The following is a 13,280-nucleotide window of genomic DNA, read 5'->3' as shown; positions in this document are numbered from 1 at the left end:
TGTATGGATCAGACTAGGCACATGTAACAGATCTTGTGGCCTCAAGCATTTACAGTCAGGCTAGAAACCAGCAAGCAAACATATCTTAGTCTTTTAATTTTTTTCCTCCATTCCTCTTCTTTGCAACAAAAGGTACCTTTAGGCCAAGCAGGTTTATTTTGTAGATTGCACATAGGAGTATTTGAAATAAATTCAACTCATTCCATTTAGCTGAACTCACCCCTACAGAGTGATTTGTTTTGCTTTGCTTTTCCTTCTGTTCTGGAACAACTTAATCTTGCTCCAGTTGTGATCAATGCGAGTCTTGCTTTTGCCTTCAGCACTGAAAGCTACTCTTAGGTGTCTTTAGCTATCTGAAAGTATGTTACATACTAATAGTACTGTATGTTATTACTACCTTGACTTGTACACCTGTACTACAGCAAAACTTGCTTGTTTGAAATACATCAAATTTGCTATTTCACTAATGATTACCAAGTTTAATTAGCTTATGGAAAAAATGAAATTACTGCAATTATGGTATTGATAAAGTTGAGCATACTTACACGTGGACCAGGCTTCCCAGGTTCACCCTTTTCTCCTTTGAAACCAGAACCTGGAAATCCCTACAAAATAAATATATACCAGATTAATAATACCGCCAGATTCTAAAGTAAATTCACATTTATCAAATAGCTATACAGATAGTCAGGGCCATTATTATATTATTCACAATCTTCATAGTAATTAAAAAAAAATCTACTCACTGGGGTTCCCCGTTCACCCTTTTCACCTGGATCACCCTAAAGAAATTATTAAAAAAATGTAAGTTAGTAAGCAAAATCTTAACCATTATTCATTTAGGTTGTAAATCATTTAATTCTTCACAACAGAAGCACATTTAAACCTGTTCTCCATTTCAAGAACTATGTCTAAGAGTATGATGTGCAGGAAATTAGACAAACACAAAATGTGAATCCATTAAGCTAGTTTATTATATTAGGATATATTGTTGAGACTGCTCCATTCAGTAATTGAAAAAATTCATTAGCTCTCAGATTCCATGAATGTGATTCTGTACATGAAAAGTCCAGTATAAGATATTTAATTCAAATTTGTAGAATATTTGGTGTTTATAGGGCTATGCTTATCAATCCTACTTCCTCAGAAAGTCCTCTGCTGTATGCATTACTTATTTATGTAATTACTTATGCATTTATGATATACTTTTCCAGAGAAACTTCTAGAGAGATAATCCAAATTCATTCATGAAGCAAAACGGAAAAATTTTTGAAAAACTGGTTATAGGTGAGTTAATATTTTCTTTTTCCTGTTTTACTTTTGTTTGCTAATTCCTTTGATCATATTTCAATGAAGGTACAACAAGATTAATCATTTAAGGTCTTACCTTTTCTCCCTTTATGATTTCACTCCCTTTTTCTTTCATGTGGGGTGACGGGCCTGGTGGGCCTGGTGGACCCCTTACTCCTTGTTCTCCCTGTCAACGCCAAATCCAGGATAGCTCATTTAAAACAATACTGACACTGAGAACAAACTTTACTAAGACAAATAACACTAACGAGAACTACCATTCACTTTTAAAAATATAGCTAAAAGTTGGGTTTTTTTTTAATTCTTACTTCAGCAAAATCAGTCAGATAAAGAAGACACAACTGTATAATCGGTAGCAGACAGAGACTGCCCTGAAGAAAAATCTCTGAATCTCCTGTTAGGGTGAAGAGTGATTAACACTGAATATCAGGAACATATCCACTTAATTATTGTAATAGTACAGAAGTTCTTTAGTGCCTTCTTTAGGAAGAAGGAGATAAGGAGGAAAGAGGTCAGGTGCAGAAAGTCAATGCCTAAAGGAAAATGTTAGTCAAAGTTTATAGTGTTCCATCAGCTTTAAAATGGTCTGTAAACGCCAACTTCGAGATAATAACTGTGGATCGCACATTTTAATATGTTTGTGTCCATAGCATGGTCAGAAACTCATCTCCTTATATAATGCAAAAGCGCTATCTTTTACAGTAAAACACCTCCAAAAATGCTTGATACATTTCTGTTAAGCAGTAATATCATTTATTTTTTGCCAGACAAACCTGAGGAGTTCAGAAAATCTCCACATACTTCTACGGTCACCACTTTTCAAGAAATTTTATGATAACAAGTTAATCTCAACTATGTGTCATGTCGCAAAAAATTCTATCCATTAGGAATACTGTGGCTTAGAACAGATAAATAAGGTGGTGGATTAAAACAAAACAAAACAAAACAATACCAAACCAAAAACAGAACACCAAACCTAATTTACTTATACTCCAAAAGGCCTTTGCCAATGACATGAGAAGCTTCTGGAGAAGGGCTCAGATGTATTATCAATCTACTGAACAACCTATGACTACATGCATTTCTTGGACCCTGAAAACGCAACGTAAGGCACTATCGATGGGACAGGTAACACATTAAACCAACGTGCTTAATGGGAGGTAATCCCATTTGATGCTGCTTGAGAGAATAAATAAGAACGTGGAGCAGACCTTTTGGCTTAGTTTTATTCAAAAGTAAACTGGTCTGTGTGCTCTGAAAACTGCTCCCAGTTGAGCTAAAACACAGTAGAAGCAGACAATTGAAAGATCTGCTTCAAAAGCATACACTACCGATACAAACTAAGGAAGACAGGCCCTCAAGAGTCCTACCACAGTTAATTCTGATAATTCTGGACAACAAATTAAATCTCATCCCTCAGAGTTAAACCAATTTCAAATAAATTTCATGGGGAGTACTAATACACAAATTGTTTCTGCAAACTAAAGAAGTTGATACTAGTCACAGCTGAAAAATGGGATAATAACCTAAATAAATGTCAGGTATAACATCATCAATAACAAGGTCTGTAACAGTTCAGGACTTTTGTTCCTTCAGGCAAAAAGTTACAGATCTACTCAAGTCTTCCAAAAGTTATGTCTTTGCGCTGATTTACTCCATAGATTCATTCCTACAGTTTATTTATTTAAAACAAAGTACCAAGAATATTTCTGACAATTGTTCTCTAGAAGTTTTCAAAAGAGACTCACCTTTTCACCTTTGGGACCCTGAAAGCCCAAGCCCATATAGCCCTGAAAATATAAATTACACATACTTAGCCAACCTTCATCAGCAGTGTATACATGCATACATACATACGAAGGTATTTTGCACACAGCAAAAGTTAAGAGGAGATACAAAAGACAGAATACGTCATTTAAATGCATGTGTGTAACAAATAAGTAATTACAGCCTAACCTCCCTGCTGTTTTTTAAGCCCTGCATCACAGCAATTTGTGAAAAAATGGAATGAAATTTAGCAGATTTTATTGTCAGCATGCTCTTGTTGAACATTTGACTGAAAATTTTGAAATTCTTAGAGGAGTTCAAATAATCACAGAATGGTGTAATTACTCCTGACTTGATTAAGTGAGATAACAGATCTTAACAAATTTGGAAAAAACAAAAAAGGCAACTAAAAAATGCATTAAAAATCTCTCTTTATGATGCCCATTAAGACATAAAACCAGATGCCAAAGTATAAAAAACCCACTTCTTTAGGACCATTAGTTTCCAGATTTTGGGGAATTTGATATGCCAAATAAACAAATAGACTTAATCTTCATCATAAAAAGAGTCTTACCTTCTCGCCTGGGAGTCCTGGTGGCCCCGGGGGACCCTACAAGACAGTACATTTTACCACATATATATTTATATAGTAGACTAGGTGGAATAATGCCTTATCCTATAAGATAGCAATAATGAAAATCTTCCCATTAACCCAAGATGTAAAGTCTTTTTCTGTTAATGTGCATAACTCACAACAAAATAACAAAAACAAACAGAATCTGTCCAAGATATCTCATCAGACCGTGTTTCACAATTAAACAACTAGGCAAGTCTATGGTACTGCACTGTAAAACAACTTTATTGCTGACTTTTTTTTTTTACAGTTTTGCATGCTAAATATTAGTCCTCACTTTTCCTTCATTAAGGTTGTTCTTTTTCACAGCAGCAAGTGCAAATGCTGACTAAACTATACTACCGTTTTCCTTTATAACACTTTCAGTTTTCTTCAAGAGGGTAAGAAATCTCACACAGCTCAAGTGTAGCCAAAAATAGCCAGAAACACTGGGTGGACTATCACCAGAAGGAAGTAACTGATCCCCGCTACTGTCACCTGCAACCAGCACAGGAAGAGAAGACACTGGGTATCTGTTAGACCTGTCAAAATCTCAAATAGCTGAAATGCCTTAAGCATTTGGCCATCACCATAATAACAGATAGTTGATGTCCTGCTTTCCACAGTACTGCTTACTGTGGCTGCCCATGAGAATAACCTCAGCAAACATTTTGATTTTGATCTCTGTGATAGGTTTGTTTATTTTCTATAAAGTGAGGGAAGAGGGAATAAGAGGAATAATTATTAGAACCCCTCCCACACAAAAATACCCTCTAAACTTGCAAGAAGAGAAGACGACTGTAGGAGCAGCTGCTATTGAGAACCCACATTACCTAGTCATTCCTGACATGGTAGAGTGCAAGAGGCTAAACACGAAACCTGGAACCACAGGTTATCCTTCCCAAATCCCAACAAACACCAGCCATGCAAACCTTGTATAACTTTCTTATAATAAAGCTCTGTAAGTAAAGTGCAAATAACCATGAGAGGAAACTTACTGGTTCTCCTGGAGGCCCTTGTGGCCCCATTGCTCCCTGAAATCCTGGAGTTCCAGGTGGGCCCTATAAAAAAAAATTAAAATGGCGTAATTAAGCAGGGATATTTATTTGGCAATTTCATGATACTGATACAATTTTAATTGAAAGTCACTGCTATTCAAATATCATTGAGACTTACAGGTAGTCCAGGTTGGCCAGGAAAGCCTTTATCACCTTTTAGCAAACTAGGAGGTAAAAGACCGATCACTTCACCCGGATCTCCCTATAATAAGAAAAGAAAAAGAATAATACTTGAACACCCATTCAGATACATTCAAAACCACTCACATTGAGATGAAATTTTGAGCTATGTGAAGTTCAGAATCATTTGGAAAGTTAACTTTAAAAAGTCACTTTACTTATTTTAATTCAGCTGAAACATAGCAAGAGATATTAAAAGTTAGGACCCTGATTTCCAAATGTCCTTTAAAGCCACCTGAAGAGATTCCAGTATCAAATCTTCCATCATACTCTGATTTTCTAACCTGTAATGGGTAATTAGAAAGATTTTCCCACCAAATCTATCCCTATTACAGTGTCATCACTCAACTGGGGCATCTGACCTGGCTGCTGAGAGAAGTGGTAAACTCACAATCTCTTTTCCAGGCTGAGATCTTCAGACTTGTATCTAATTTTGATATAACAGCCATTTATGGCTTCATTTTTCTTCAAAAAATGAACCCACTTTGTCCTACTTTTAAAAACTCTTCTGATAATTATCCACTTCTTCATGTCTTTTTTAGATAGCAAAAGATCCCAAGTTTCCTGTGTTTTTGTACAAGTTGCAAAATTGCAAGTGATTTTATTTCTGGAGTTGAGTACCTATGCACACCTGCCTAGGGAAGAAACATTCAAGTACTTCAGGGTTTATAGACCAAGTCAGTTGTTCTCATGTGAGAAAAAGAGAAAAGGGTATTTTACAGCTTCAAGTAGTAATTTCATTACAAATATGAGTTTACATTTAGACATATTTAGCTTACAGTTCCAAACTATATCTGTTCATTTTAAAAAGCAAAAGTTCTCTCTTGATATTCAGTATTTCATTCTGCAGCTCACAAAACACACTCAGATACCTAGTTAGTTAGTTTAAATTTTTCTTTATGAGAACTGTTCAGTATGTGTTTGATGCTTCTCATATTGTGGGCATATGACCTTCTTCTACAAACATTATCTATTTGACACTAGATAAATGAAATGTCAACACCAGAATAAATATTTGAACCATAAAATCTATCCAAATCTTTATGCACAATTGGGTGGCCACTATACTACTTCTACATAATTAATGATATGTTCTATTTTTTTCTGTTGTAATCCATGTAATACTTACACTTTTAAGACCTTCATGGAACAACACATACATTCCATTTCTGTTAACTGGATGTCTTTATTTAGTGGGACTGAAGAATAGAGTACAAAGTGAAACATGGGGGTACAATCTTTCGGTCCTTAAGTAAGGACTGCTGGTCTTAGAGGGTGTAGAGCTCACCCTAATTCTTATTGTTAGAAGCAGGATATGAAAAGACTTAGAGTAAAATGTACCTTCATTCCAGGAGGTCCCGGGGGTCCCTGTGGAAAAAGACATATTCAATGTTACTTTTCCTCAGTATTGTATATTTTACATTCTACACTCCATATCATTTCATATAGTTATATTTGCATTTCAAGAATTGCGGTTGAAACAAGTGAAGCAAGCATGAAAGAATCTACTTACTATGCTCCCAGTCAGTCCTGGTAAACCCGGGGGACCTACTGGACCTCTTTCACCCTGAGGGGAACAGAGAAATTGATCTTGTTTAGGGAAGGTATGCTTGAGGGATGCTTTTCTTTCAACACAGAGATGCTGTTATGAACATATGTAAATGTCACCTTTGTGCCATTACATCCTGGAATGCCAGGTGGACCAGGAGGGCCATCTTGTCCAGGAATTCCCTACATTAAAAGAAATAAATTAGCAATATTAGCAATAATCCAGGTCAGTTGACACGATCAAAACTTTGATATTCTTTGTAAAAAAAAACATATACTTCATACGTACAGGAAGGCCTGGGTTTCCTGGAAAGCCTGATGCTCCTGGGGGGCCCTGCAATCAACAAAAACAAACTGAAATGACGAACCCACAAAACAGCAATGACGAGATGCAGCCTGAGTTGCGCCTCCAGTGGTGAGAGTTGAAAAACAAGCAACAGTTTCTTCTAAACTTTCTTGACAAAATAACTCTAATCTTAAAAATCTCTCAAACATGGCACTTTAGTAATTGATAATTTAAAGAAACTTTTTCTATTTCTATTTCTATTTCCTTTAACAGGAACTGGACCAGAGTCTTATGTGCAGGCAAAAAGGAATACAGAGGTGCTGTCTTCTCATAACCATCATTCCCAAAATGAGGATTACTGTAGGCACCACTTTTCAGCAGAAGAGGATGTTAACACACTGTAAAGATGCTTCTCTATCTTCTATCACCCACACCAGTGTATCAATTCATCCTTATTATTAAAAGAAAAAAAAAAAAAAAGACTGGCTTGGGATAACTCTTTCTCCTTGAACAGCTTTTCAGTGTAATGAATCATGAGTTTGACTTTGCACATCATTTTCATCCTACCAGCTTATTTATTCATGCAGTATTTCCTAATACATGTATTATGAAGCAGAAAAGATGTATGGCAATCCTGTGCTCAGACAGTATATTTGCATCTTCCAGAACTTTATAATTGCTAAAACATAGTCTACTTGCACCATAGCACACAAATACATTTGCCAAGAGATGTCAGTTTACATTAACATTCAAGATATGCCAGGGTATCATGAACATCATAAACTGAAATAATGATTTCTTGATTTAGCAGAATACTCCCTCATTAATAGCTCAGAAACTGCAGTTGATTCAGTAAATTATATGTGCTGCAGCAACTGAGATGGCATTTGGAAAATCTGTGGACAAGAGGGTATAGCTGAAAATGTATGCACCACTACTGGGCAAGTTATTTGAATCTTTCACCATTACACTGCGAAATGTTAAAATGCTCGGAATGAACTTGGCACCTCACAAAACCCCAGAAGACACAGCCTTGGCTAATATTATGTGCTAAAATAAGTATTGTGTAAGTGCCACATTAAACAGAAATGACAACAGGAAGGTTACAGGCATATTCAGAGCCTCTTCTAGCAAAGTCAAGAGATCTTTGTCCCTGGCTGTAATTTGGCTCTGCACCTTCTGCACATTTTTAACATGTATGTGCTCACAGCTTTTCTGCTGCATGATTCAAGAAGGTTAGATGGCAAACATAAAGGAGAATTTTGCATGAGGTAATAAGGGTGGTGCATATTCAAGCTGGAAAAAAGCTTCTTGGTATGTCAGAAAGATATCAAAGCCATATGAAAACCACTGCTGTTGATGCAGTGGTAAGTACTAGGTGAAAATGCAAATGAACAAAGGCACCGACTGCCTAATGCAGAAAGAACTTCAAAGGTAAAAGCTAGAATTTTGAAATTATTGTGCAGCACAAGGGGATGTTATTGACTAATTCAAATAAGAGATTGACCCTCATCTTGCACTTGAAAGTAGCTACAAAGTTAAAGACACATAAAGGCACAGACATCAGAATTGCAAAATGCAAGTTAGAACTTACTCTTGTTCCCTTTGTTCCTGGTAGTCCTGGTTCTCCAGTATCACCCTGCAGAGGAAAAGAGATAGCTTTGTTTTGGCTGGGGACAACAATTTAGTGAAATCTGAGTGTCTTAAATATTCAAGTTTAAGTTCTTACCTTAAGACCTGGTGCCCCAGGGGGACCTTCAGGTCCTTGCATTCCAGGAAACCCAATCACACCCTGTAGTCCCGGCAAGCCTCTTTCTCCCTGTGGAAGAAGAAAACTCATTAGCAACTAAACATCTGAAGCTGCTTCTTCAAGCAACCCACATATCTCCTGTTTCTGTGCTTAAGAAACCTGGTAGGTGGTAAGATGCTACATGTGGCAGCAAACACTTCATGTTGGTATTTGAGAGAAGGATTATTATAAACAAATATTTCTGGTTCAATAATAACTTGGCAGAGGCTGAGTGTGGCATCATAGAAAAGAACCCTTTGAATGTCAATGAAATCTTTTTTTCTGTCTCCTGCACTGTTCATAGCATGTTTATACCTCTGGTATCAGGAAGACCACTTTCCCTCTAATAAGACCTATCACTTTCCCTCTAATAAGACTTATTGGCATTGCCATAGACATACCACTAATTCCTAGTAGAAAATCTAATACCATAAATCATCAATTAAATTCCTGAAAACTGCAAATATCACTGTTCACTCACTACTGTAAGAATGGCCAATACCACCCCTCCTCTTATTTATCATTCACAACAGCAGATTTTGGAGAATAAGCTTGTCACATAGACTTGAATTTCAGAGTGGTTCAGGGGCAGCATGCTTCAAGATACAGGATCTTCCCAAGAAGTTAAACACACAGATTGTATGTGTCATCCTTTAGGTTCTTCTTTAATGTTGTATGGGACATCTCGGTTTTCTGTGCTGTCCCTCTCCCTACAACCCCAAATGCATTTAAATCAGATACATCTAGAGGCAGAAAATTCATCCACACCCTAGATCAATATTGCAGTGATTACACATCCACTACACTTGGACTCCCAGTGGAACCAAGAACACTGAATAAAGGCTGCAAAATCTACACACAGCAGAGAGGGAAAAAATTCTGCACCTCAAAGTATGAAAACAGCAAATCAAGCAAATGAAAAGCCAAACATTCCATGTAGGAAGTAACCAGAGTTGTCCATTCAAGCTGTGGTGTGAAACAGGGAGAAACACTTCATACTGCCCCAAAAATGTGGGAATATTGGATGAATAAAGCATTAGTGAGCAACTGCAAAAAGGAAAAGGTATACAAGCTTGGACAGTGGTTCAAAAACATGGCGCCTGTTTTAGAAACTCAAAACACAGACCAATTTTCAAAGGATATCAACAAGAAAATAAAAGCAACAAGGTTCAAAACAATATTTAAGTATTTTCATCAAAACACTGAGAGATGAGATTGCTATTTGTAATTAACAAAGAAATTAGTATTTGGATTTTAGGAAGGTGAATAGCAAGAAACCTTTCTCCTGTTTGCTCAGGACAAAGATTCCCAGTAATATGCCAGTAACTTGCAGGGGTCAGCTGATGACTGAACACACAAGAGAAGAACATCTGGGTCTTGCAGAGTTCACTCTTCAAGTAAGTAGAACAGGCATCTTGTGAAGAAAAGATTACGATATGAAGTCAGTGGAAATCGAGTGATGACCCACGGACATGTTACCCATCACAGTTTTGGAAGATAGGAGGAACTGGAAGATTTGTGGAGTTACTGGGTCGATGTGGGTTTTCAGCTCCTTGGCCAGGATTTTGTTAAGATGAAGAGACAAGAGAGGTGATTGACAGGTAAGAAAAGCAGAAGGAAGGAGGGGAGAAAACTATAAATGAGATTATAAGAGCATGAGAAAATCAAATCAAAATAATACTCGTTATTAAAATTTCCTGGCAGGAAAAATTTTCCTGCTGCTCCTCCTCTCTTTCTTCACACAAAAATAATTTTTTTTCAATAAAATGGTACTTTCTGAGGCAAACAGTCAGTTTTTCCTTGAAATGCCCAAAAGGTATGATCTCCCCTAGTTCTCCCCAGTATTTTTTGTCACAATTTGAGAATAAAGTTTGCTAGTAATCTGAGGTAGTGTGTAAGGCTGCAAAACAAAGCAAACAGTAGAACAGCTGAAGAAATATATTTCTAGGTCAGCTGTATGAGGTACAAAGTCCAAGTTCTAAAGTAACTAAAATTGTTTTGAGAAACATTTTAAGGAAGAATGTATCAGGATCCAAGCTTCTGAATAAACGTTGAAGTAATTAAAAATCTGAAGGCTCTCTGAAATGTTTAACAGATTGCTGAGGTTCTTAAACCCACACTTTGGCTGGTTAATTGGCATTGCAGGAACAAGCGTATTTCTGCCATATCAGAAGCTGAGCCACTTCGGACCAGGATTTCACACTAAACCCTGGGCATTTGCACTCATGACCTTCTGGGAGATGGACTAAGGAGGAAGACACTCAAGTACATAAAAGAGGGTTTTTCATTGCTGAAGGAAAGCATAACACATGCAAATGAGAAGAAAACAAGATTATTTTGACATCCAGGGAGAAATATGAGCCATGTCTAACACAACTAATACCTTCTGCACTCAGGATTTCTGTCCGTCTGAAGATTTCAACACACTTTGAACCACTGCACCCTGCAACAGAGGAAAATAGCCTTTCCTCCATTCTTAAGGAAAGATAAAACTGAGGTTTACAGATTGGATTGTCACTTAGTCTAGGGCTCCCTTAAGACTCTTCTGGCACTGTAAAAGGGCCTTAACGTGCCTGTAAATCGCTCTCTAAGGTAATGACCACTTCAGCTTGCAAAGGAGGTTAACTCAAGACTTGAAACAAATAAAAACTTGGGCTTCCAAGGCAACCGCAGTCAATTCTCTCAAGGTTGTCTTCAAATTCTCAGGCTGTCCTGTCTGAGGGGTAAAACAAAGCTGCAGGAGCAGAGCTGAGACCATACCAAGTAATTTCAAGCTAAGATATATCCAGGTTTCCCTAGAAACATTTTATTTTACCAGTTTGAACTGTTAGGCTACAAGAAAAATAACTGGTTATTTGGCCAGGACTTCTGGACATCCACTCAAGCTACTGGATGTCCCAAGGCCTGGAGAGCATAACTCCTGAGTATGTGGAAGGCTTGTACCATCCCAAATACTGCAGGCTCATGGTTTCTCATACTGGAACTGAACTCATCTTTTGCCTGTGTTTTGCCAGAGGAAAGTAAGGAAACATAAAGGTGATTGTGTGTGAGAGAGTTGCCAGATCCCTCTCTGCATGCAACCTGCCACTTTGGCTACATATTTTAACAGGGAAGCATGGACTTACTGTTTAGACCTCTTCCCCTGCTCTGCCTTCCCATTTGATTTTACTGCAAAATAAGTTTGGGGTAAGTAGACCAAAGTAATTATTTGGTAAGCAGCCCAAACTTGTGCAGTCTCGGGGTACACAGTTAATGGGACCTTGCTCTTCCATGACATCCACAGAGTCTGAAGAGAAGTTAGGATGCCTTATCCCAAGACCCAGTAACAGATCTAGGGATGTCTCCTGGGTTCCAGACCCTTTATTTAGTTCAAGTATCAGACTGCCTTTTTGTATTAATATAATAGTCTTAGAAAAATAGTGTGTCAAGATTTGTAAGGAAAGAAGCAGCACAAATAAACAAAGGTGTTACTGCAATTCTCCTGCTCCAATTAGTACCAACTTTCATAATGAAGTATTTTTGGCACCAGTGAAACTACACTAAATCACAGTGAAATTCTATCAGTCTCAAAACATCTACACTGAACAAGAGAGTACAGAAACTCTACCATCTAGAAGCTGTAAAGTCATGTGAGCTCCACTTATCCTAATGTCTCTGGGTAGACAAACTCTCAGATATCACCAGGGCAGCAACATTTGTACTGCTGCTTTCCTACCCAAAGTGGCTCATTTGGAACCCCAAGCTCAGATGAAGTATCACTTATTATGCTGTGTAGTACAGACATAAGCATGTCCGGAAGATGCTTTGCATTGCATGGAAATACTTGAGCAGCATCCTTTCCTCGCTTGCCTGCCCAGTTCCTTTCTTCGCTCAATGTTCCAGCCAAACAGCCCAACAGATAGTGTTTGCACTACATTTGTGCTGCAACTGATTAAGCATCCACACTACATAAATTGGCAAGCACCAGATCACCGCAGCTACCCCACTTATTTTTCGCTCAGCACTGAGATCTCTAGCTGCGACGCATGAAGAGCACAAGACTCCGACTGCAAGGGCTATGTATTGTTCAAGTTCCAATATTCACAGCTGCAAAATCTTGGCAAGTAATATTAAAGAGCTTCTGCTTCTTACAAATCAATTCATGAGACTCAAAAATTAAAACAGATGTAACTAAGTCATCTGTACCTCTGCTGATTCAATGCAAGCTGTCAGAAAGCACAAAGGAGAATTCATTACTCAGTTCACAAAAATGAACATTCTACCACTCAGCTGCTGAAAATGCAGAGGTACTATGTAAAAAGACACAAGTGCTCAGTGGCTGTTGCACTCATTTAACAAGCAAGATGCCTGTGTTAGCCCAGCTTTTGTGAAATGCATCCAAATGTCTTTCCATTAGATAGTTCAAATTAAAAGCAATTGAATTCGACTTCTAAACAGAGGTGAACCTGTTAAGAGCGTAACCGCATGGGCTGATGTTCTTTCTGGCACTTACCCTTCCAAATTAGCCATTAAATGCTGTTTGACACATGAAACAACTGCAAATAGCTAAACAAGAGAGTCATATGAAGTAGTTTCAGAAGATTCATCTGTAATAAATGAAGTGCTGAGGGGGAGGAAATAATCACCACCCCGTTATAAATTATTTCCGCTATCTTTTTGTCTAGGGACTGCTGGACTGGGAGATTTTAGAATTGAGAGACTGGTAACATGAACATAAATCAACCTTTT

The 13,280-nt window shown here is 37.6% G+C and overlaps 1 protein-coding gene across 1 annotated transcript in view; it reads right to left on the bottom strand.

Moving 5' to 3' along the window:
* The window catches only part of COL4A1 (collagen type IV alpha 1 chain), a 129,165-nt gene that overhangs the window by 46,042 nt on the left and 69,843 nt on the right, over nucleotides 1–13,280 (bottom strand). The window contains exons 3-15 of the mRNA XM_082043571.1: nucleotides 8,493–8,582; nucleotides 8,358–8,402; nucleotides 6,767–6,811; nucleotides 6,598–6,660; nucleotides 6,443–6,496; nucleotides 6,271–6,297; nucleotides 4,868–4,951; nucleotides 4,690–4,752; nucleotides 3,653–3,688; nucleotides 3,060–3,101; nucleotides 1,388–1,477; nucleotides 747–782; nucleotides 546–605 (exon numbers count right to left, since the gene is read on the bottom strand). Coding sequence (XP_081899697.1) covers nucleotides 546–605; nucleotides 747–782; nucleotides 1,388–1,477; nucleotides 3,060–3,101; nucleotides 3,653–3,688; nucleotides 4,690–4,752; nucleotides 4,868–4,951; nucleotides 6,271–6,297; nucleotides 6,443–6,496; nucleotides 6,598–6,660; nucleotides 6,767–6,811; nucleotides 8,358–8,402; nucleotides 8,493–8,582 — 735 coding nt within the window. The remainder of the gene's footprint in view (nucleotides 1–545; nucleotides 606–746; nucleotides 783–1,387; nucleotides 1,478–3,059; nucleotides 3,102–3,652; nucleotides 3,689–4,689; nucleotides 4,753–4,867; nucleotides 4,952–6,270; nucleotides 6,298–6,442; nucleotides 6,497–6,597; nucleotides 6,661–6,766; nucleotides 6,812–8,357; nucleotides 8,403–8,492; nucleotides 8,583–13,280) is intronic.

This window comes from Streptopelia decaocto (genome assembly GCF_964273445.1).
Source record: "Streptopelia decaocto genome assembly, chromosome: 1".
NCBI classification, from domain to species: domain Eukaryota; kingdom Metazoa; phylum Chordata; class Aves; order Columbiformes; family Columbidae; genus Streptopelia; species Streptopelia decaocto.
Note: the sequence above shows the minus strand (reverse complement) of the source record. Positions and strands in the feature narration are given on the sequence as shown.